This window comes from Medicago sativa, chromosome 4 (genome assembly GCF_051527215.1).
Source record: "Medicago sativa cultivar Bolivia chromosome 4, Bolivia_mono, whole genome shotgun sequence".
Lineage (NCBI taxonomy): Eukaryota > Viridiplantae > Streptophyta > Magnoliopsida > Fabales > Fabaceae > Medicago > Medicago sativa.
Window position 1 is genome coordinate 75195270 of NC_140752.1, and position 25472 is coordinate 75220741.

The 25472-nt window shown below is 32.6% G+C and overlaps 4 protein-coding genes across 5 annotated transcripts; 3 read left to right on the plus strand and 1 right to left on the minus strand.

Annotated features, from left to right (window-relative positions):
* Positions 1-1252: 1252 nt before the first annotated feature.
* LOC146931889 (hyperosmolality-gated Ca2+ permeable channel 2.4-like) lies at positions 1253-5911 on the plus strand. Of its 2 annotated transcripts, none has more exons than XM_085703464.1 (10): positions 1253-1662; positions 2321-2476; positions 2573-2636; positions 2888-3097; positions 3263-3487; positions 3582-3880; positions 4058-4334; positions 4493-4765; positions 4883-5116; positions 5275-5911. In XM_085703464.1, the coding sequence occupies exons 1-10, from the start codon at positions 1385-1387 to the stop codon at positions 5425-5427; spliced, it is 2169 nt and encodes a 722-aa protein (XP_085559590.1). In that variant the 5' UTR covers positions 1253-1384; the 3' UTR covers positions 5428-5911. The 2 variants fall into 2 exon arrangements, with proteins under 2 accessions (XP_085559590.1, XP_085559592.1); XM_085703466.1 differs by having other exon boundaries at positions 3263-3460.
* A 1999-nt stretch (positions 5912-7910) lies between these two features.
* Positions 7911-13605, plus strand: LOC146931890 (uncharacterized). Its single transcript, XM_085703468.1, has one exon. The coding sequence runs from the start codon at positions 9157-9159 to the stop codon at positions 10105-10107; it is 951 nt and encodes a 316-aa protein (XP_085559594.1). The 5' UTR covers positions 7911-9156; the 3' UTR covers positions 10108-13605.
* Positions 12463-14272, minus strand: LOC146931891 (uncharacterized). Its single transcript, XM_085703467.1, has one exon. It carries the CDS (start codon positions 13895-13897, stop codon positions 12821-12823), a length of 1077 nt encoding a protein of 358 aa, XP_085559593.1. The 5' UTR covers positions 13898-14272; the 3' UTR covers positions 12463-12820.
* A 5228-nt stretch (positions 14273-19500) lies between these two features.
* On the plus strand, positions 19501-20520 carry LOC146931892 (uncharacterized). Its single transcript, XM_085703469.1, has one exon. The coding sequence runs from the start codon at positions 19557-19559 to the stop codon at positions 20412-20414; it is 858 nt and encodes a 285-aa protein (XP_085559595.1). The 5' UTR covers positions 19501-19556; the 3' UTR covers positions 20415-20520.
* The last annotated feature ends 4952 nt before the right edge of the window (positions 20521-25472 follow it).

A 25472-nucleotide genomic window follows, 5' to 3' on the forward strand; every position in this document is an offset into this window, starting at 1 on the left:
TATATTTTAGGCACCGAAGCTATCTCGATGTATGACTTTGAAATTCAAGCAAATATTTTTATCTAATTTACTAATAAAAAAGAAATCTATTTGTGAGCATGTCATTCTACTATTGTATGTGACAAGAAATTCATCTCTTTTCTAAAGCATGTATCAACTATAGTAAAATTAAAAGCCGACAAAAAACCTAAAATGAATTTATCCTTTGCATTTACCTCGTTGAGGCTATACTCCTCATGCAATCCCTCAAAATGGAAACAAGAAAAATGACAAAAATTTATTTTCATTATTTCCTAAAATACATCATCCTTAACTACTTAACTAGTATTTTATCTTTTCTGTCTTTTTTGAGAGGATCTTCTCTCCATCTTAATTACTAGCTTTAAAATTCTCTTATCTTATTTTTTTTTTTAAACTAAAATTCTCTTCTTATTAACAAGCTAAAATCAACTCATTCTAAAAAATGAATACAAAAAATGATTTCAAAAAGTAATCGGACTCTCACACAGACCAGACAATTTTTTGTTACTGTCCCCCCACACACTTAATTTCTCCTTCAAATGCGTCAATATGGTCCACAACACAAGAAGTTGGCCCCTTCCCCTTTTCATATAAATATAATAATATTTTTTTATAAAATATTGATCAGATTTTGAAAGAACTGCAACTGTGCTAACAAAAAATTCAAACGTATTTGAAAATCAGCATTTGCATCACGAGTTTTATTTTTTACTATAGAATAATATTAAAAAAATAAAAAAAAAAACCATCATATCCACCCAATTTTTACCCAATTTAAAAATGTTTATTACTACCAAGTGGTATGTGACTTATTGGAAGATCAGAATCCATCTTTTATGTTCATAAGTTTTCCGACAAAGATTAATCATTGTTAAACAGATGTGGAAATTTCGTACCAATATCATCATTAATAAAAAAATAAAAATGGTTGTTACTAATTACTGTTATAGCAGTTAATAGCAGTTAAATACACTCGTTCCTTGCACGTGAAACCAGCGTCGGCACGATCCCCCGGTCAAATCTACGTTAAACAATGTTCTATTCTTTCAAATACAACCAATCATTAAACGCCACGAATAACGACAACAACGTGCGAACATGTCAATGTTCTTCAGTAACGTATGAAGCCTTGTCTCTTATCCCTGCATGACACTTGTAAACAATCTATTAAACAATCATAATTCAAATCTCTCCCTAGTTTAAATAAATCGACTACAACAATTTTCAACGCGTCTTCAATAGAATCAATAGATTCAAACTACTACTACAATTCAAATAAAGAATCTCACAATTTTGTGCTCATGTTATTATTTGGATTGAAAAGATATAGAAGTGATTTTGGTGTTGGAATATTTTCAACAACATGATTGTTTCAGCTCTTTTGACATCTGTTGGAATAAACACTGCTTTATGTGTTTTGTTTTTTACACTTTATTCTATTTTGAGGAAACAACCTAGTAACTATAAAGTTTATATACCACGTTTGTTAGCTGAAGGAATTTCAAGGAAAAAACCTTTCAAGTTGAAACAACTTATACCTTCTCCTGATTGGGTTGCAAAAGCTTGGAACCTTTCCGAGGATGAACTCTTTTCGTCGTCCGGTTTAGATGCTCTTGTCTTTATGCATCTTATAACCTTCAGGTATTATGTTTGAATTGACTTATTTGAGCTTCTGTGATACAAACACGTGCGAGACTGTTTGAGAGAACTTATGAAAATAGACACGTTTATAAGATGTTTTAAGATTATTTTCATAAGCTTTACAAGATAATTTATGAAAAGAACTTATAGATTATATGACAAGTGCTTATTCATAGGGCCTTAGTATTGAGCGGAAGTTCTTATTTAGTCTGAATTGTGTTATTTCTTGAATGCTTGCAGTTTAAAAATATTTACTTTTGATGGGGTTATTGGGTTGGGATCCTTGTGCTTGTTCTTGTGAATTACATGGGAGAGGTTGATGTTGTTGACTTTGCTTTTCAATCTAATTAGGACGTGTTTGGATTGACTTATTTAAGTTTCTATGACATAAACACTTGTGAGACTGTTTGGGAGAGCTTATGAAAACAAACATGTTTATTTATACAATGTATTCAGCTTATGTCCATAAGCTCCTAGGATAGCTTATAAAAACAGCTTATAGCTCATATGAACACGGTTTAATTTATTTTATCTTTTGTTATAAAAGTAGTTTATACATAAGCGCTTATACAATAAGCGAGTATTATCTACAAGTTTTTTCAAATTGAGCAGAAGCTCTTATTTAGACTGAGGTGTGTTATTTCTTGAATGTGTGCAGTTTGAAAATATTTGCTTTTGCTGGGGTTATTGGGATCTTTGTGCTTCTTCCTGTGAATTTGTGGGGAAATCAGCTAGAAGATGTTGATATTTATGACTTTGCCGGTAACTCTCTAGATGTGTTTACCATATCAAATGTCAACAGTGGCTCTAACTGGTGAATACTTTCTCACTGTTTCAACATTTTTCTTTTGTTCAGATTCATATCTGCTTTCATAGCTTATGTGTTTATCCTTCATGATTTTTGTTTCAGGTTGTGGGTCCATTTTCTTGCTGTATATATGGTATCTGGATTCACTTGCTTACAACTTCATCATGTAAGTACTCACACTCCAAGCTTATAAAGATACTAATACTAATTTGTTCATCTACACTCCATGATGTTATGCTGATGAGTGTGTAGAGATACATTTATATATTTTGTAGCTCTACTCTACATATTAATCATCAAGATTCTGAATAAGAATTTCTTTGTTTGTTATTCTTAATCTGGTTCGTTTACCATACAATTGTTAACTATTAAAAAAAATTCTGCATACTCATCGCTGAAAGTTATTTGGATCCTCAGGAATATAAATACATAGCTTCCAAAAGAATTTCTTATTTTTCTTCATCCAAACCTCTGCCACATCAGTTCACCATTTTAGTTCACAGTATTCCTACTTCTTCAAGTTGCAGTATCAGTGAGAGTGTCGACAGCTTCTTTAAAGAGTTATACCCGTCTACATATCTCTCACATGTCGTTATTCGCCGCACAAACAAAATCCAAACTCTCCTGGTAAGCCTTCTCTACAATTTTAATATCCCTTACTTGTTCAATAAAATTCCTTAACTCAAATCTTGTTCAATAAGCTTCTTTAAGTGCTTTGGTATAATGTATTTATATTTCATTTTGATAATTATGAAATTGAAACTCATGTGCCTGTCTTTGTCTTAAATCTAGAGTAAGTCAAAGAATTTGTATAAAAGGATTCGTCAATTACGTTCAAATTCTACTCAACAAAACTATAACCATGGTGGTGGTATACTTGGAATTTTTGGATCTAAAAAAGACGATCTTATAGATCATTATGGAAAGAAGTTGGAGGACATCGAGCAGAATGTAAGATTGAGGCAATCAGAAGCTTCATTGATAGCAGAAGTATGTTTTGATTTATCTAACAACTATGTCAGTCATTTTTTAACTGTTCACTCTTTTCTTCTTATATTCATTTCTATAAAAATGCATTCTGTTAAATGTAAATTGTTGTTCAATGTTGAAGGAGGCTCGAGCGGCTTTTGTGTTCTTCAAGTCCCGTTACGGTGCTGCATCTGCTTTCCATTTGCAACCGTCAATCAATCCAACTCAGTGGATTACTGAGCCAGCTCCGGCACCTAAGGATGTTTACTGGCCTTTCTTTTCTGAATCATTCATGAAACAATGGGTTTCTAAGTTGGTGGTTATAGTTGTGTGTATTCTTTTCACAATTTCGTTCCTTATACCAGTTGTACTCGTTCAGGGGCTTACCAACCTGAAACAATTGGAAATTTTGTTTCCTTTCTTGGCAAGTATTCTATCTATGTAAGTAAAAGTTGCTTTCCATAGAATCAATTAATCGGCTTATGCGATTTTCTCTTGATAGTCAAATTCATACCAAGTTTCTAACTATCTTTTTTGTGACTTTTGAATCTATGATGCTATGTCTTGCTTTAAATCTGTTGATGAAAACATCTGAACTTTTTCTAAATATTTCTGCAGAAAATTTGTTACTCAAATAATTACTGGATACCTTCCCAGTCTTATTCTTCAGATGTCTCTGAAGTTAGTGCCTCCTGTTATGGGGTTTCTTTCCTCCATTCAAGGATACATCTCACACAGTGATATAGAAATGAGTGCATCTAAAAAAGTACTATGGTTCACAGTATGGAATGTTTTTTTCGCAACCGTATTTTCTGGCTCAATTTTCCATCAGCTCTATGTCATACTTGATCTAAGGGAAATTACTAGCAAACTAGCAGTGGCAGTCCCGGCACAGGTAAAACAAAGTCTAACATTTACTCATACTATTTATCATTTTAGGCATTGCATGATATTCAAGTCTAAAAATGCATACTAAATTAGTGACCAATTTATAATGGTACAATATTTTATTTCCAAGTTTTTTTAATGCAATTCATTTTGATTTTACTGTAGGCATCATTTTTCATTCCATATGTTGCCACAACAGGATGGACAAATGTGTTGTCAGAACTATTTCAGATACTTCCTTTCATTTCAAGTTTGATAAAAAGGCCCTTCACAAAACAAGAGGATGAATTTGAAGCTCCATCTCTAGCTTACCACAGAGATGTTCCAAGAGTCCTTTTCTTTGGACTTCTTGGTATTACATATTTCTTCTTAGCTCCGCTAATTATACCATTCCTCTTGGTCTATCTCTGTCTTGCATACATCATTTATCGAAACCAGGTCGAATTTCTTTGTATGCTTATCTTATAGAGTCCTTTTATCCATGATAATGTGAGACTCTCATGGATAAATTGGTTGTTTCGGCTCGCACTGATGCACTGCTTTTGTATTACGCAGTTCATAAATGTATATACACCAAAGTATGAAACTGCGGGGAGATTCTGGCCTATTGTCCACGATTCAATGATATTTTCTCTAGTACTTATGCAACTCATTGCAGTAGGAAGTTTTGCATTAAAAAAACTTTCTCCAGCTTCAACTTGGACTCTTCCTCTACCAGTATTCACTCTTCTCTTTAATTATTACTGCCGAAGACGATTCTTGCCTATATTTACTGCATACTCAGCCGAGGTAAAGTTTCCAGCGACTCTGATTGTCTTCAAATATATTTTCCAGCACTCATTCCTAACCTAAAAGAGACTGACGGTAAAACTTTTAAATAACTATCTCCAAAAGAACATTAAATTGTTGCACCTCGGCACTGATTTGACTTGTGTTTGTGTTTTCAGAGTTTAGTAAAGAAGGATAGGGAAGACGAAAAGGATACCGCAGCAATGAATGAATTTTACAACCAATTGTTAACTGTATATAAAGATCCTGCTTTGTTTCCAATTCATCACTCATCAAGCACTGATAGTCTTGTTAGCCCCCTTTTATCTTAAGCTCAACACTAAGTAATCACAATATTCTACCATATAAGCCCTCTCCTGTATGTAATGTAAGATTCCTATTTGAAGAAAAATGGAGTGAAGAAGCCAGAAGTTGTGCCATTGTGTGCAGAAGGCGAGAAGCCACAGAAGCTTCAATGTTTCCAGTGTCTTTGTTGTTTTGAAATTTACTTGTAAGTAGTCAGTCAACTTTAGGATTTACTCTTAAAGTTAAATCAACCATGTAATTTGTGTATATTTATTTTGAGTGTGACAAGTGAGAGTACATTAGCCATAGAGATTAGAGTGCTGAATTGCCACGTTTAGTTAGAATATGCAACAACTAAGTCATTAGTGCAGTGGGCTCTGGATTGTTGTTTGTAATGGTAGAAACTACAAGTGGCATGCAATTTTGGTATAGGAAAGCATACGTGATTATTTTATTGATTGTGTGATATTGTAACTAGAATTCATTTATAGTCACAGTTCACTTTTACTACAAGCAATCATGTTATTGAATTGAAAATTTGAAATTAAAGTTATATGCATTGCATGTATCTAACTAAATATAAAATTATTAAAATGTTACTATTTGATTTTCTAATTAATGATTATATTTTTGTTTCTCAGAATGATCAAATTATATCTGGTCTTGTTTCCACTTTTCCAGTCATTTTAGATACAATTTTAAAATACTGAATTTTCCGTTATTTAAATCAATACAAGATAAACCACCATCACAACTTATAAGTACCACTAGCTTTTTAGAAATCTTACTTGGGAGTTCCATTTCAAATAAGTTGGTTGGTTTTTGTCAAGGGACTCTAAATGATAGTTTCAAAGACTAAACAGACAAAATGGAGTATGCCAAAATAGAGAATATTGGGGACAGTCAGGCTGCCCTTGTCACTTCTTTTGGTGTTTTATCTGGATATATTCTAATCCTTTTAATAACATCATGTTAAATTACCAATCTCACAAGGAATACCATTCTTTCACACAACACAAAGGCTTGTTTGGTTTTGATTTGAAAAAATGTTCTTTTATTTTAGTTTTTTTTTTTTTTTTTAAGCAATATGAGGAGCAGAGGGGTCTCCTGCTGCTCCACCCTAATTATATTAAATTAAGGAGAATGTTAACCAGTGCCCCCGGGGCATTGGTTAAGCACCAAATAAAGTAAGTTTTTATTAAAAAGTAATGTAATTATTACTTGATAAAAAGTGACAGTTTATATTTACAAGACAGAAATTCTATTTATAGATTCCTTAACCAGTGCCCCGGGGGCACCGGTTAACAAGACCCTTATATTAAAAGAAAGATAAAAATACAAAAAAAGAGGAGGACATAAACCGAAACCCTCCAAGAAACAACAAAAAGAAAGGCCAAAAGAGATAGAGTGAACTAAAAGCAAGAGGGACCGCAATCCCTTAAAAACTAGCTAGTTGGTCGGTTGGAAGAACCAACCTTGAACCCTTTGCTAGCCTCAGTCACCGGCTTTGACTTCTTCTTTTTTCTTGGAACCACCAAATGAAATTGATGATCATCCAAATCATTGATCTCTTCATTCTGAGACATATTAGCCCATGAATCACTTAAGAAGGTCATAGTTTGTTGGGCTGCAGTAGGAGCATTGATAATCCCTAAAACTTGCATATCATGAACAACATTTGCATTAAAATTTGACAAGTTATGGTCCGCCACCGCTATGGACTTACCAATATCTCTCAAAGGAGCTATCACTTCCTCACACGGCTCTTCAAGAAGGACGACATCTCTCGTAGGCTCTGCTACCACTTCCTCGCACAACTCTTCAAGAAGGACAACATCGCTCAAAGGCGCAATAACCGCTGTCTCTTTAGACCTAATTATAGCAGTAATCAGAGGATCCTCTTCTACAACTTTACTACATCCTCCAGTGTTGTTTCATTATTAATTGAAAATCTATCCTTTTATTTTTATTCTTTTTTCATTTGCCATATATTTATTTATATAAAGAAACGGAGAGGCAAGCAGTTTGACTTGGGTATTTAGTGAGCTTCAGTTAACTCAAATTGATCGGGAGTACCGATATGGACTGATACATTCTTTATTCACACATTAGTTATCTCCCAATTGAACTTCATATTACCAAGATCTTTCTCCTCCATGAACCGGAGGGTTATTTTGCAAATCAATGGAAAGCAAAAATAAAATGGAAACACAACAACACTTTTGCAATTAAAAGTGAATCAAAAAACAAAAATAGAATTTTTTTTTTCAGACAGCAAAACATTATCTTTCATGTATCCATAATAGTAAATGGCTGTGTGTGATTTAGATTGGCCTAATAACCAAATTCGATTGGGGGTCAAATTTCTTCCTAATGAACATACATGGTTTATATACATGAATACTGAATGCAACTGAAAACAGAATTGAAATTGAAGAAACTGAATTGACTTACTATTCAGCTATTAACATTATTAACTAACAAATTTTCTCATCCAGCAAAATTTTTGTAGTAAACAGTGCAAATATTTTATATCCTACATAAACAGTGCTCCCATCAGAGTTGAGTGGGTCTCATCGTAAAAGAATAACAGTAAATGTGTATTCTTTTATTATGATTGATAAGGGTGATTTCTACAAGGTTTGTGACACTGACTCCTGATTTTCATATGCCGGAAACTAATCTAAATTTAATATTATCCGAGGTAAATCCAAGTAAAAATCGGTTACAAGAACAAAGCTCTCCCAATTGTTGGCAGATAGTTTGGGAGGATTATGGCTGTAGAAAGTGGACAAGATCTTCCTGTCTTGGGTCAGTTCATATACGACTTTGCTCTAACTTCAATTGAGCCCCCACTAGTGGACGGTGAGATTGGTCCACTGAATTAGTCGGTTTTTGAATTGAATCGGATACCGAACTTTCAAAAAATTGTGGACAAGATCTACGATCGGAAATGGATGGTGGTTTCCAAAAGTAACTACAAATTGACAATAATCTGAGAGTTGATGCTGATGTGATTTGTCGAATTTATAGTACTAGTCTTTCAATATTGCAAGAATGACAATGATTCACCCGACTGTGATTGCAGAGTTAGGGCTCAGGCAATCTAGACACTTGTTTGGATAAATAACTAAACACTTATAACATAGTAAGCGCTTATTATAAGCAGTTTTACAACAAAAGATAAAATAAAGTCAAATTGTTTTCATAAACTATCCTAAATAAGCTGAAAACGGCTTATGGACATGTCATAAGTTGTTTCCATAAGCTCTCTCAAACAATCTCACAACTGCTTATGTCAAATAGATAAACTCAAATAAGTCAGTCCAAACAGCTCTTAGGTGCATATGTGATGCTTGTTCAAAAAGAAGGGAACACTCACCATGTACCTGTATTTAAGCGGTGCATCAGTGCGACGATAATCTTAGCCGTTGAATGAATTCAATGACTAGGATTGTAGTGCACAGTTATGCAAGAGCAAGACAATACAAAACAAGACATTTCCTTCTCGATATCTCCACTATAATGAAAGAGAACTTATGGACTGTTCTGAAGTTTGTTTATAAGGAAAAAATAAAATAGAGGAAATCCGAATCCTACACAGTAGAAAAGGGTAACTACAAGCACTTAGATGCCCCTAAATATCTCACTCTCAACTGAAGAGCTTCCACTCCCCACTCATATAAATTTGTAAGCTCTCCCTTGGTGCTATACACTATACCAAAAGCAAAAAACCACACGTTTTGAACTGAAAAATGGTGAAAAAGAGAAAAGTAAGAGAATGTGAAGGAGAAGAAAAGAATACCGAAGAAGGAAACACTGAATGGAAACAGATAAGAGAAGAGGCAGCATCAGTAGCAGCTGCTGTATTGAGAGTTCGAAGAGCGAGAAAACGTTACATCGGGGTGAGGCAAAGACCTTCAGGGAGATGGGTGGCTGAGATCAAAGACACCATACAGAACATAAGATTGTGGTTGGGGACCTATGACACTGGTGAAGAGGCTGCTAGAGCTTATGATGAGGCTGCACGTTTGCTTCGTGGTCCAAACACCCGCACAAATTTCTTTCTTTGCCAATCTTCTCATTATGTTCCCACTCTTCCTCCAAAGATTGCCAAAACCCTGCTTCAAAGAATCAAAACCAGAAACACTGCCTCTTGTATTCCTACTAGTGCAGCTCCTTTTCCAATTAACCACGACGATGAGCAAGAAACCAAAGCAGAACCTGAACCCCACTTTTTTCACCAAATAGAAGAAAACTTTCTAGAAAGTTATGATGCTGCTAGTTATAGTTCTTCTGACATAACTACTTTTGACTGTGGTAGTAGGACCAGTGAAGAAAATTTTAACCAAGAGGGTAGCAGAGAGGATTTCAGATTGGAGTATCATGCTAACAAAGTTGATGATGGTGAAAACAACCAGGTTTTTAATGGAGAATTTGAAGACTGCGATGTTGGACTCACTGACTTCCAGTTTCTGGATACTATTGGATCATTAAGTCACTCTTACTCTTCTCCATTTGAGATAGCAGAGGAGATGGTGGGGCCAATGGTGAACGAGAAATTTGATGTGGATGATTCACTGTTACTTAGAGAAACTTTTAGAATGAAGTACGAACGTAAATTCTCAGCTTGTCTTTACACCTTGATTGGGGTGTCCGAGTGTTTGAGGCTACAAGTTGGACCAGAAAATGGAAATGAATTCTAACTTTTTTTAGGATGGGGACTATGAACTATCCATCACCAGAATAACAATAGCACAGAAAGGAGAATAAATGAAGAAGCATATCAAATGGAAAGGTTTAGACTAACCAACAGGAAGAACATAATCTTCTTCCATTCATGTGGAGCTCTACTCATGAATTGTATCCTACTAAATCAGAAAATAAAATTGGAATAGCATAGATCATTCTTTATTTATAAAGGTCTGCAAGTTAGCCCATATTCTTAAATTTCAATATATATAAAACTAATGTAGTATCTCTACAAGCTCATGATCATTAGTTTTCTATCCTATAAATTTTTAAACCCTTCCACTAGATGTTACAATGCCACTTCTCTGTAATATTTGGAAATAACTCTATTGCTTTTACCAATCAAAAGATCATCACTATTTTTGGCTGAAGAAAAGTGAAAAACAATATTTTGTATTATATGAACTCCCTGAAAATAAGCATATAAATGAGTAAAAAAATAGTGATGAACACATAGAAGACAATGGATCTTCTCCTGCCAAGCAAGAAAGAAACGTGTATATAATATTTAAACAATACCATCAAATATTCATTATTGGAAATATCCATATATAAAAGAACCTTTCAAGACGAAAGCTCGGCCATGTTTGCTGAGATTCAGAGCTTGTCAATGTTCAATCGGTTAAAAGGGCTCAAATTGGAGAGCATTAGATTAACTCAAATGTGCTTCTCAACATTTATGCTAGGTACAGAGAGATCTATTCCGGTGGTACAGCAGTTTTCGACCGGATGGGAAGTACTGAACCAGTAGGGTAAAGAAGCAAACAATTCAATTGCTGATGAACTAGTTCAATCTTAATCAAAGTTTATCATGGAGATATTTGAATATACAATTTAGTTATATATTTATCTAATAAACATTTATCGTGTTAGAAATTGTATGCACTGTTTCTATAATAAAAGAATATGGGTAAATTATGTATAAGTTGTTTCTACAAGCTTTCTTAAAGAGCGTATGAAAATAAACTCAAAACAACTTATAAAGCATATCACAAAATATATTTACAAATTCTTCCAAACAATTACACAAATGTTTGTTTTATAAAGTAAAGTCCGAGATATGAGCTCTTAAAAACACTCCCGAAATACAAAAGGTTGCTACTGTATTCCAATCTTTGGTTTTTAAATTATAAAAAAACAGTTGGATAAAGCAAGTAAGCAACCTTTGTTAGGCATACTGTTCAAAAAAACACAACAATGTCATGATTTTTCAGTCTTTTAAATAGACAATAGACTTTGCTACGGCATCATTCAAGTTCATTCCTAATGTACACTCAAACTTAGAATAAAAAATAAAATGAGTTCAGGCATAAAAGCGTTTCCAATATGAAAAAGATGATGCAAGATACCATCATAAGACAATTAAACCATAAAAATACCAAGGCCCTCTTCATGTGCCAGTATCCAAACAAAAATTAGAATGCAGTAGCCTTGTCTGGCTTATGGAAGAAGCCTCACAAGCGGTATCATTTATGTATAGTACTTTTAGTAGTGGATCAGCCATTGTAGTAGAGGAAGGACACATCCTTTCATGCCTACAAGTAGCACTTTGATGTAACATAAGCACAGTTCTTCCTGAGGAAAATCAATACTGCAACTCGGGAAAGTAAAATTTGTAACACATTTAGTTATGGATAGAACATAACCACAAATCTTTGTAAGGAGAATCAATACTGCAACTAGGGAACTAGAGTTGTCATTCCCCCACATTTGTTGCAAATTGGACGGGCAGGTCACCAAACCACACAAGATATGTTATAACGTCATCCAACTAAGCAGTGAAGAAAACAAATTTTTTGGTAGTAAAACAAATGCAAACATACAAAACATAGAAGAAATGGGCACATACAGAAAGATCATTAAGTGCAAATAAGCTACATATAAATCTCTTTTAATACAAATGAGCGCCTACTTTTTAAGAATCCAATTTGTGCGCACTGATCAAAGATAAACTGATTGGCATTTATGCAGAAGATAGAAAACAAAATTTTTAAGCATCACTGTAAGCACTCCTCTCTAGTATGAAGAATGATAAATACCATTATAAGACCTCGTTGAAGCTTGTGGCATGCCCCAGTATTCGAAGACCCTTAAAATTTTTACAAGAACCCAAAAAAGATAAACTCTTAAACATTGGGAGCTAATTGTAATAACGGAGGCAGCTAGAAGTTAATAATACTAACCTCTAACACCTCTATCAGCATGTTAGTAATTATAGATCAGTTAAACATAAAATCTCCAGAGGTTACCCTACACAGCATTATGAATTTATGATAGAAGCTTCAAAAACACTAGAAGTAACTAATATATTTCATCAAGGAACAATAAACGTGTGCTTTACTTTGAATTAATTTCTTCCGTTTGTTTACAAAAGTACTGCCTTTGTCACTGACATAACAAGTAACTAAAAACAACAATTACCCTGATTTTAAGTTTCTCCGTGTTTGTAAAGTAACTAAAAGAAGCAATATCCATGTATTGAGAGCTGTCTCATCAAGGCGAAATTCATTTAAAGCGATCCACTCCATATAGTTTTCATATCCAATGTTCTGAAGAAGTATTGATGCAAGGTTCCTCATTGACAACACAACTTTCTGGGAACAATCTTTACCCCTTCAACTTCATCTTATTAATTCAATTAATATAATCAATATCATGCTGGAAATGTCATTGAATGCCCATTGTTTCAGCAGAAATGGCCATAGTTTCTAAAATTGAGTTGCCATCGCCATTTGAGTTCTCCATGCTAAAAGATCTACAACTGAAATAGAAAACCGCACTCATCATAGAATCTATAAGCACCACAAAAGAATACATTATCACCAAGAGCGGCCCTTCCCACATTCTCGAAGATCCATCACCATAACTCAGTGTCTTTACTCTGTGCTCAAACAACCCCTCCACAAAGGCCATTCCTATTGTTGATCCAAGATATATTAGCAGACCGACCTGAGTCTGACCTTTGATTAAAATACTCGACCTTAGCATCGCCTGCGCCCCCGAAACATCCTCCAGAACCGAGATCACCAACGCAACGCTGCAAATGATTATCGCATTCGCAAATACAACAGAGAAAACTAATCCGACCATCAATGCAGCATACACAACAACATTAAGAGAAAACCCAAGAACAGCCAATGCACTACAAAACGCAACAAGGAAAACACAAAACATAGTGATGCAACCAACAATAACTGTACAAGCCCACATATACGTCGCAAGTATCTTCCTCCAAAACTTTGCCACGATCACACAAAACTTCGAACCATCAAACTTCTTTCTCGAATAAGTACAATCAACAGAATAAACCACAGCCGTTTTCGACAATAACAACAATGTAGCATACAAAGGAAAACACATCGCCGAAGCAATCACCGTATCCGCAAATCTCTGACAAGATTGCTTAATCATAGGTCTCAAAGGAAGACCACTAGTTTCAGCAACCAACATAAGCCTAATAGTAAGATTCTTCACAATAGATTCATCAACCAATACATTAGACAAAAGCACAGCAGAAACAGGACAAATAAGCAAAAAAGCGATTATCATAAAAGCCCATGCATTAAACCTAAGAATCCTTATAGTTTCTCTAAGAATATCCAACGCATTCATTGATTGAATTTCATGATTATGATCAGAAAGTTCCAATTCTAAAGCTTGACGTAAACGTGTATCATCTGATCCCTCTTTTTTCATATGATCTACCCTAATCCTAGGAGAACAACCTCCACTTGAAATCTCCATTTTTGAACAACAATACAAAACTAACCCAAAATCAAAAAATCGAAATTTTCATTGGAAATTGATGATTATTCCAAATTTAACGGCAACCCAGGATCTAAAATAGATAGATTAACGTCACAACACGTGAATCACGAAGTGGGGTGTGTTCAAAAAAGGAAATTTTTGTCGGCAATGGAAGAATTGAAGACAAAAATTGAGGGAAAAATGGAAAAGAATGAAGAAAGTGTGAAAATTGAAGCAGAGTGAAGCATTGAAGAAGAAAGGAATTTGTAGGAAAGGGGCAAATAATTCAGATTTGCATTGTACAATGTACATCTACTGGAGCTATCTACAGCTCAAGAATAATTTTCACTTTTTATTTTTACACATTCTTGATAAAATAGTAATAACTTTAAATTAAATTGTCTAAGAAAAAGTAATATCTATAATTTTTTTTTTCCTATCAAAATATGAGTTAGTTATTTTAATAACAAAAAAAAAATGAATGAGTTTTTTTTTTTAGCAAAATGATCTTAGTTCAATTCATCAACAATAAGAAGTGAAATATAATGAATGATGGAGTAAAAATATGTACGCTTTAACTAAATTAGAGTTATATTTGCTTCTCTCTTAATGAAATCTTCAAACTTCAAGTTAGGATGAGTTCGTAAAAGCTATCCATATAAAGACTCAATATAACTCTTCACTCATTAAGATATAGGACTTTGAACTTGACCCAGTATCAACATTTACTTTTTATTTAGAGAGTGTACTTGAAGACAATGGTCGGAGTTAATTAAATAGTGAGGGGACGACCCTCTTCTTGTACCAAAAAATAAAATAAAAATACTGAGGGGGCTATTTTGATCCTCCGAGGGGGTGATGTATCTTCAAGGTCTCAACTGTTCAAGTCGATGAGGATTTTAGAAGAGCCTAGAGGTTTAACTAGAGTAGACAGTGTACCTTTCACCAAGGGACATTATCATTTTATAGGTGACGTGTATTGAGACTATGAGTTTGAAACATTTATTCAATTGCAATCAATCAATAACCTCATAAAATTGCATCAGTTGACAATTCCCTTTAGTTGACAATTCGTTTGATTTAAGCGCACAAGTTACTCAAACAAGTTCCATTGGATGTGCCAATTAGTTTTTGTTGACTATTTTTATTATTAGAATAGAAATATTAAAAAATATGAATTTTTAGCCATTAGGCTACTTGACAAAAAAAAAATCTACATCAATTATCAACAAGTAGAATGTTTATTGGGTCTTGAAATTTTTTAAAAGTAAGCTTCAATGTGTAGGCATAATTTTAGAGAAAGGAATCCAAGAGAGGATTGTCACAAAGTTCATATATTTTTTGGAAGTTATAAATAGTGCCAATTCACAAATTGAATGTTAACTCGTAAACTCCGACGAGTTTATGGTTTTAGGTGTTAAAATCGTGTTAACTCCAAGATAAAACCGTTTTTATTGAAATAAGAATGTTTGACGAGCGAGTTAACACGTGGTAAACTCGAGTAAAGTAGTCTGAGTTTACAAGTTAAACACTTAAAAAACACACTTTTTTAGTTTTGGGCCATTTTTTATGGACCTGTTTTATGTAAAAATTCAGTTATTTTTTCAAGCTCAATAGCCCAAAGTATTTGTCTCGCCTTTACCGTTAACACTTTCTTGTCTTGCATTTCTTTCTTTTGAAACCTTCTAAAATGAACAACACAACACACAATATTTATGATTTTGCAAGTTAATTTTGTATTCTAATGCTAAATTGAGCATAAGGCTTTATGATGGTGGTTGAGAATACTTTGTCTTTTATAATAAAGTCATATTTTACACTATTGACTTATTTATAATATTTATTTAGCTTACATATGTCATGTATAAAATAAATTTTATATAATTTTAATTTTAGGTAAACTCGTACGAGTTTACGACTCGATATTACCTAGGTTAAACAAGTTGAGGTAAACTCTCGAGTTGTAAAACTTTGGTGGCAATGCACAATGTCTTTGAAAACATAAACGATGAACAATTTTTAATGTAGAAAAGTGAATGATTTACGTGTAAAATGTTTCTGCAAGTGAACCAATCTGAAATTTAAGACAAATATTTTTCCATTGTCTAATATTTAAACAACAAGAGCATATATCAATTTATTCTCTAAGCGGGCCGGTAAGTAAACATCGAGTACATATATGAGAATACTATGGACCTTGAGGGTGGCGATTGCCCCTATTTGGTTACACCTAGTTCCATCCATGTCCCTGTCCAAGTTAGACTTTTAATTGCATCAATAACCTCTTTTACCGAAGTTAAATTTGAATAAAAGATTTTATCGTTTCTTGTCCACCAAATAAGCCACGCACACCACTGAATGCCATGTCAACAATAATCCCTTCTACCCTTTCCCTTTCCTTTCCAAACCCGCAAAAATTTGAAGATTCCCATAGAACACCACCACCTTGACAACCGCTTAATAACTCCATACCAAATAACACTAGCAAATCCACACGTACTAAATAAGTGATTTTCCGTTTCATTTTCTTCAACACACCCCGAATCCGCCCCACACCCAAAAATCCCTTTTTAGCAAATTATTTCTTGTTAAAAGCATTTTTAAAAGCATTTGTCATGAAAAAACTATCATCTTTACTCAAAAAAAAAAAAAAAACACACTATCATCTTGTTGGTGTATAGCTTCCCCACACCAAGTTCAAATACTTGAGATTTTCTGCCGAAGTCAAAGGAAGAGGGAAAATTGTATTACTATGTGTTTGTTTGGTATGACTTTTTTGTCATCCAAAAGCCAGTTTGAATTGCCAAAAGTAAGTTTACCCTTTTCAATGATGTTTGGACAAAACAAAAAGCAATTCTAGTATTTCACTTTTCGGAGCTAAACGTGAGTTTGAGAGAAGCAGGAATTTCAAGCTTCAGCGTTTCATGTAATCAATTCTGCAGCAAACAAACTTGATTTACCAGTTTTGTCCCTTTCATAGCCATGTGCATTTATGCAATTTTGATTATATGAATCCCCTGTTTCATGTTTTAGGCTGCAGCCATATTTCATTATCTAGGTTAGAGATGAAGAAGCATTAATTGGGCATGTTATATTTTTCTTACCTAACCCAGCCCATTAGCTTAAGCGAGTTTTTTTATGATGAGAATAACGTTTTTCTTTAAAAATATGTCAAATGATTTTATTTTTTTAAAAAAAGACTCTCATAAACTGATATTATTTTAAAATAAATTTGTGAACCAATAAAAATTCATTTATGATTTTAGATAAATTCAAATGATTATCTAAATTAAGAATAAGATATTTAATTTTAAACACAGTTAAATGGGTAATTTGGTCATTACTTATACAAAATCAATTTTTATTCAAACTATCCAAACAACATCAACTCAAAAAAATCACTTTTAATAAGCGTATCCAAACATAAATCAATTCACACCCAACTAACTTTTAACCAAAATCAATTCTTTCAAACTTCATTCTATCAAAATCAATTCTCGCCACCGCCATACCAAACACAGACTATGATGAATGTAAATTGAACTGACCGAGAAAGCATCTTGCCCATTTGCACTTAAGACTTCAAGTCCAAAGTTTCACACATTCAGTTAAAAAAAAACTTAAAATAACCTAAATATAAACCTGAACAACATGTGATATTAACCGAAAAATTAATTAAGAAAAATGATCGCAGATGGCCTGGGACCCACCATAAACGAGTACGAAAGGTCAAAATAAGTTACTGAGAAAAAGCAGATGAAATTTCGACCCACCATCCTATAGTTCTAAAAAATATTGCACCGGCAACGACCCCCTATAAATTATAATATCCGTCAGCCCCACATTAATCAACTTTTTTTGATAATTTGCTAAAAAAAAAAAACTTTTTTGATAATTTACAGAGTAAAAAAAACTAAAGAAATGAAAGAAAAAGAATAATACATTTCTATATTAAGTATTAGTTCATTGGTTTTGGAAAATTATGATATCAATCACCGTTATAAAATAATGTCATGTGAATAAAGTAATGTCAATTTTCAACTATTAGATAAAGTAATGTCAATTTATTCTTCAAAAAAACTATTAGATAATTTAGTTCATTACATTTATAAAACTTGAAATTTGTAGCCTTTTAATTCTATCCATTATAATATTTTTGAATTTCGCACTATAATTTAAAAGTTTTATGTTGATTTTGGTTTAAGTGAGATAATATATGTTTATACAAATTAATGCGAATTTTCAACTATTAGATAATGTTGTTCATTATATTTATAAAAATTGGAAAATTTAGTCCTTTTTGTAACGGATTAAAATGAATTTTATTTATTTTTGAATTTTGCACTATAATTTGAAAGTACGTTGATTTTGGTTTAAGTGAAACTATTCAAGACAATATGTTTATCAATTAGTTTTGATAGATGTTCTAAAATGAGTCAACGTGAGCTTAACTTGATTGGTAGGGACAATTCATAATATATGCAAGGTCCAAGGTTCAAACCTAGGCCACCACAAAAAAAAAAAAAAAAGATGTTCTAAAATGACATTTCACACTAACTTAAATAATCTATTTAAATGACATTTCACACTAACTTAAATAATCTATTTAATTTAAGATATTTCACACTAACTTAAATAATCTATTTAATTTAAGATTGAAATTGTCATTTCACAATTTTGACAAATCTATTGTTTTTTTTAATAAAAAGAATCTATATGTTAGACCTTACAATTTTAATCACCAATATGATGAATATTCCCAATAATGCTAGTTTTTTTTTAAATTACATTTTTTTAATGAAATTATTTCTTAACTATACAAAATGAAAAAAAAGAAAGAATGTGAACGTATAAAATTTTGTTAAATATAGTATTCAACATCTAATTATCTAATCTCGTCGATAAAATAAATAATCACGTGATGTTGTTTTTTTAATTATTTTCAAGTGGACGTAATAATAGAATTTTCCACAACAAGTCCGATCAGCTTTGATTATCCCTATTGGAGGTTAAACCCCTTAAGTTGTATTCAAGCAATTGTGTAATTTTTTTTTTCTTTCTGATTCGGCTGGTCGTGGCCTAACTTTGTTGTAATTATTGTGGACGGTTTCTTTAGCACACCTTGTGCTTGAGGAGCTGTCTGTTTCTTTAATAAAGTTTTGCTTAGTTTCTTAAAAAAAAAAATTATTTTCAAGTGGATTAAATCTTGAATTAATTTTACACTTGAGGACGTTTAACAACCAACAAAAACTCTAGGGAACAAAGATTTCTCCAAAAACAAATGTTTTTATTATTCCTTGGATACAACTTGTCCTCAATTCCATTCTAGAAATTATAGAAATGGTTAATGAACTCTTATCCTCAATTCCTTTTGACATTTTCTAAGACCAATAAGTGAATTGACAATATTTGACTCTTTCTTTGTCATAAAAAATATATTTGACTCTTTCTTTTATACCTATACTTTAATGATTAGTTATTATTTTATTACTATGATGAGTTGGACATGTGAATTAATTCATGATTTTTTTTTTTTAAAGGAATGTGAATTCAAGACTTGTTATGTACACAAAAGGCATTTATATAGATCCATTTCACTTCAATTTCACTTGCATTAATCTCTTCTTCATTTAGCTTAAAAACCCTAGCTTATACCATGGCTCCAAACATGTGGAATGTTCTATCAGAATCTAAAAGCATAGTAAATGCTCAACCTCGTCACTACCTCACTCTCTCCCTCATCTTCCTCCTTCCTCTCTCTTTCTTATCCCTCCTCTTCCAATACTTTTCCAAAAACTTTCAACAGCAACTCTCCACAAACCCCACCACAATCATCTCCTTGTATCTCCTCTTCATCATTCTCTCTTGCATCATCGCCTTTGGCGCTGTCATCACCATCACCTACAGCGTCTTCCACGACTTCTTTAACCGACCAGTCAAACTCAAAGAAGCCCTCAAATCCATCATCACTTCCTTCTTCCCCCTCCTCGCCACCGCAACCGTTGCATTTGTCGTCTTCTTCTTCATCTTTTTTCTATTTGGACTTCTCATTGGACTTGTATCGTTTCTCATCATTTACTTAGGCCATGTTGACCTCAAAACTAACCCTAACTTGGTTATGTTATGTTTCATGGTACTTTTCATGATTGTTTTACTCCCTCTTGTGACGTATTTGCTAGTTAACTTGAGCTTGGTGAAAATTATTGTGGTGGTGGAATCAAGTTGGGGTTTTGAACCGTTGAGGAGAAGTTGGAAATTGGTGAATGGAATGAAAAGGTTGGTTTTGTCAACCTTTTTATTGTTTGGGTTCTTGGAAGTGATATTGCTGCAGCTAAGTGGTTACAGTTTGGTACTGGTTTTAGTGATTACTCCTATACTTGCTATTATTATGCTTTACAATATTGTGGTTAATACGGTGTTGTACATACACTGCAAGGAGAAGCATGGTGAACTTGCAGATGTGGAATTTGGGAAGGAAAAAGATGGGGCTAACTTGTCCTTAATTCCAGTATAGAAATGGTTGATGATGAATTCCTCGTCTAAGTTGTCTTTGTTTTTTGTTTTTCATCTTGTACTAATGTCTTTAACTTTTGTGATTAATTAATGTTTGGTTTGTTCAAGTCTTCACCTTTGTGATCAATTAATTATGCCCTTGTTTAATTTCCTATCTTTTTCAAACCAAAGGTATATCCTTTGTAATAACTGAGTTTTTTTTTTTTTGAAGGATTTGTAATAACTGAGTTGTATACAAAGATCCTTTGAAAAAAAATAAAAATACTAAGATAAAAATTATATATTAGAAATTGTGTGATTTTTTTTTCTTCAAAATTTTGATTATTATTTGTTCTCAATAAATACTTATAGAATTTTTAACATGTGATTTAAGAATACATGATAACATGACGCTTAAAATATTGAACTTTTCCAACCTACGGTATTATTTAATACGCTTGTGGATCAAAAATTGAACCATAAATCATTCAATCAAATGGTTAAGTATCTGTTTGGTTGAGCGTTTGTGCTCTCCAAACGTGGGTTTGAGCTCTCAAACGCGGGTTGGTTTTTTTAAGTGATGTTTGGATACAATCAAAAACAATTCTCATAAAGCAATTTTACATCCAAAGCGTGGGTTAACTAGAAGCCACAAATTGTAGCTTCTGCGGCAACTAAAAGCAATTTTGGAGTTTGTTTTTTGTTAAGAAATATATGTTCCGTAATTACCCATGATTCAACTCAAGCTCCATTTTTTTTTTTTTTCTTTTCCTCAGGCTTCAATGTTTATTATATGAAACACTTTCTCCTTATTATTTCAGATCTAGTTAAAAATCTTCTTATTTATCCAGATTCGGTGGAAAAAAAAAGTGGGGGAGGAAGAATGAGGAAACACCCAATCTCCATGGAAGCTTCAACAGAGAATATGGATGAAAAATTCAAAAATTTGAGAAACTAAAAACAGAAAAAGGGAAGAAAGGATGATACCATCCATGGAACTGAACATCATTCTTGAGAGAGGATGGATACTGTTACCGACATTGAAATGGGTTGAAGAGAGCCTAGAGTTTTCTTTATTTTTTATTTTTTTTGAAGCAGTCTAGAGTGTTCTTTATAAATGACTTCAATTGCCCATCACTATATTTGTTATTTATTAATTAAAGGAGAAGTTCTAGAAAATTTTTATTTAATTTTTTGAAAATGATTTTAATTAATTAATTAATAAGAAAATAATAATAAGATGAACCGATAGATAAGTACTATTAATAATGTCCTTAAAAAAAGTACTATTAATAATGATTAATGAAGCAATAAAAATTCAAATATGGTAACTTGAAATAATTATATAAAATGTTATATTTAACATTAAATACAATTAAAAGGATAATTTGGTCATTACACATTCAAAATCAATTTTGATTTAAACCATCCAAACATCATCAACTCATAAGAATCACTTTTACATTAGTGTATCCAAACATAAATCAATTAATATCAAACTCACTTTTAACCAAAATCAATTCTCTCAAACTCAATTCTATCAAAATCAATTCTCACCACCGCTATACCAAACACACACTAAGGGTGTGTTTGGTAAAAAGAAGCTATAAGCTAGCTGATAGCTGATAGCTGAAAAGCTAGCTGATAGCTGATAGCTTATAGCTGAAAAATTAACTTATTAAAATAAAAAGTGTTTGGTAAAATTAGCTGTTCAAGTGGCTGATAAATATAAAATGACGTAAAAGGACAATATTTTTTTTATAAATCATATATACAATTTTTGTTAATTAATGTATTTCTTTTTAAATGTTTAAATTTATTTCAAAATATTTTCATCTCCCAAATGATAAATGTATTTATGAATTCAATTGAAATTTTTTATTTAACAAAACTTTCTTTTAATGAATTTTACTCTAAACTTTTATTGTAAATTTTATATAAAATTATTTATTATTGAATTAAGAGTATGTAAAAAAGAAAGTGAACAAGAAAATTTGAAAAAGATTGTGGGTAGTTTTTTTTTTAAACGTGGGCAATTGAATAAGAATGTGGGTAGTTTTTTAATTAAAATTAAATTAAACTATATTAATAAAAGGTTAAAATTGGAAGAAAATATAAAAAGCTACCAGCTATAAGCTAAAAAGCTACTTGAAATAGCTTCTCAAAAAACGCTATAAGCTCATGAGAAAAGCTTGTTACCAAACACATCACGTTTTCATCTAACAAGCTTATAAGCTAATCCAAGAAGCTATAAGCTAGCTTTTTTGTGTTACCAAACACAGCCTAAGTAACTCAAACATTTGTGACACACATGATTTTAGTTAAAAGTGTAGGAAAGGTCATGAATTTATCGGTTATGGCCGGCGAGAATACAAGTCAAACTAGTGAATGCTTTTTATATATTGATTTATCATTTTATAGTAATAACGACGTTTTCAATAATATTTAAAGGATATTTGAAGGTTACTTACAATCGAGGATCATCATCATAAATCAAGTATGGTTTAGTTTATCTGAAACCATAGCATGCATCAACGTTAAAATGGGTGTTGAATATTCCATACTAGAGAAACCACCGGTACAGGATTAGCATGTAATTCATGGATGACGAACAGTGATGTTAAACTGTCATAATTTACCAAGATCATAGTGGAGGAGCACCACAAATCAATAAATTGGTATAATAATATGCATATTAAGATGGGCACGAAGGCTGGTGTACTACATCCATCACGACTGAGTCTTTGTGTTGCTGGTGTATTGGTGCTGTCCTACCATGCACTATTCATGGTTCTACCGTAGAAAATATGACGATGGTGATGGCGCAAATACATTCCGTTCGTTTAACCCAACTCAAGCGGAAGAAACTTATTCAATGGTCACCGCTAACTGCTTTTGGTCCCAAATCTTTGGGGTTGCTTTTTCCAATAAACATTGGTTACATTTCTTTATGATATTTGTACCGGTGTAAAGATGAGTTTATAAAATAAATTTCAGTGCAAAAATCACCTTTAAATTCTAAAACTACATATTCTAACTTTAAATCAGAATCAATATTAAAGACAAAATATGTTTTACGATCGAGAACAACCAAATATATCAAAATCAATTTTAACTGTTCCAAAGGTGAAATCAAACATACACTTAGAGGTAGCAAGATTTAGCTTATAAGGGTCTAATCGATTGTTCCCCTGGTACCATATTGACCAAATATCATGAATATGGTTCTCAAATCGCCGTCGTTCCAGAGCTACCAAAAACCATATCTATTTTTGGCTTCCAATCTTCTTCCATCTTGTAGCAAAGTTCTTGTATTTTTATCTAAGTATTAGTGCAAAAAACATGACAACAATGTTGTTTTTTTTTAAATAATAAAATATATTGTGTATCTAACACAAACATTTCTCGTTGTGTTGTGCTTGGAGTTCAACACATTTAGGCTTTGTTTGGATAGAACAAAGTCAGTTGAGCGGAGTGGAATGGAGTAAGACGGGGTAACAGAATGGAATTAATTTTCCATTCCATCATTTGGACGTTTTATGATGGAATGGAACAAAGTTTCCCTTCCATTGTTTGGAAATTGAATGGAACAGAGTAAATTATAACTTTTAATTCCTTTGTTAGCCTCAATTGTAAAAGAGGAGTGTTATTTGAACAACCAATTTGGTTGACAACTTATGTGACAACCCTAATTTACAAAGAAAATGTAGATATTTGCACGGAAACCAAAACAATAGAGAGATAAAGTAAAAGATAATGTGAGTATGAGAGAGAAAGTTGTCACAAAAGTTGTCATCAAATGGATGTTCAAATATCATTTCTCATTGTAAAAACATCATTATGAAAATTGAAGCATATTCTAACTTACATATCCTGACACCATTATTTTAAGTGATTATTAATTAATAGTGAATATTGTTTTGAAAATGTCATCATAATAATAATAAAAAAAAAACAAGCAATTTCATCGACGAATTATAAAAAGAAGATTTTGATTGAATTATGTATCATATTTTGAGTGTAAAGTTAAGTGCTCTAAAGTTAAGTGTTCGTTAAAATCTTTCTTGCCAAGCTCAATTCATCAGTTCAAATCGGTTAACAACTGTGGGTAGGGGTGTAAGTGGTTCGGACTAAACCAACGAAACCGATAGTCCAAACCGAACCAAACCGAAAAAATAACCGACCTTGTTTGGTTCGGTTTGAAACCGATCCGAACCAATTGAAACCGATCTAGTTTGGTTTGGTTCATGGTTTTTCATTTTGAGATCCGTGAAACCGATGAACCAATCTGATGATAACCACGCTCCTTATTTTACTAATTTTATCCTACTTCACACAAACTTATGGCTAGGCCCAAAATTTAAAGTCCAAAACTAATTCACTTTCTCTCATCTTTATTTTGACTATGTTTTAATTTTTGGATGTTCTTTTTTGAATTTTTGTGTTTGTTGATGAATGATGCATGTATGGATCATGGATGATTGAAATATTTGAGTTTGATGAATTGTTTTTAAAGAATGATGGATGAATGAATCTTGGATCATATGCATGAAATATTGAGTAAGGTTATTTATAAAAAGTTGTTTGAAAAATAGAGCACATGAAAAAACAAAATATGAAATACAATTATACAAAGTTCTATGAACTATTTTATGAGAATGTGAATTTTTTTAATTGTATTTTTTATCAAACCGATCAACCGAACCAATCCAAACCGAACCAAAACGATTAGTTTGGTTCGGTTTCTTTTTTGAAAAACAGTGAAAACCGAACCAAACCGAACCGATGAAGGTTTCATTGGTTCGGACATTTTTTTGACTAAAAACCAGTCCAAACCGAACCGTTACACCCCTAACTGTGGGACAAATTACATGCGGCGAAAAAAATGCAAAGAGAAGATATATTTACACTGTGAGAACATATTGGAAGTCTCAAATCTTCAGATAATCAGAATAGGAATATGCATGAGATTGTGGGGAAGAGAATGCGACCATAAGAAAGGAGACAGAAGACAACTAGCTAGTTAATGGTGATGAGTGATATTGAAAGAAGAGGGTAAATAAGTCATTTTAAAATTTAA

Excerpts from the sequence above, each read along its gene's own strand:
- LOC146931889 (XM_085703464.1), top strand. The coding sequence starts at position 1,385 with ATGATTGTTTCAGCTCTTTTGACATCTGTTGGAATAAACACTGCTTTA. Across the intron at positions 2,477-2,572 it reads GTCAACAGTGGCTCTAACTG|GTTGTGGGTCCATTTTCTTG; the intron begins GTGAATACTTTC and ends TTTTTGTTTCAG. Across the intron at positions 4,766-4,882 it reads ACATCATTTATCGAAACCAG|TTCATAAATGTATATACACC; the intron begins GTCGAATTTCTT and ends TGTATTACGCAG.
- LOC146931890 (XM_085703468.1), top strand. The coding sequence starts at position 9,157 with ATGGTGAAAAAGAGAAAAGTAAGAGAATGTGAAGGAGAAGAAAAGAAT.
- LOC146931891 (XM_085703467.1), bottom strand. The coding sequence starts at position 13,897 with ATGGAGATTTCAAGTGGAGGTTGTTCTCCTAGGATTAGGGTAGATCAT.
- LOC146931892 (XM_085703469.1), top strand. The coding sequence starts at position 19,557 with ATGGCTCCAAACATGTGGAATGTTCTATCAGAATCTAAAAGCATAGTA.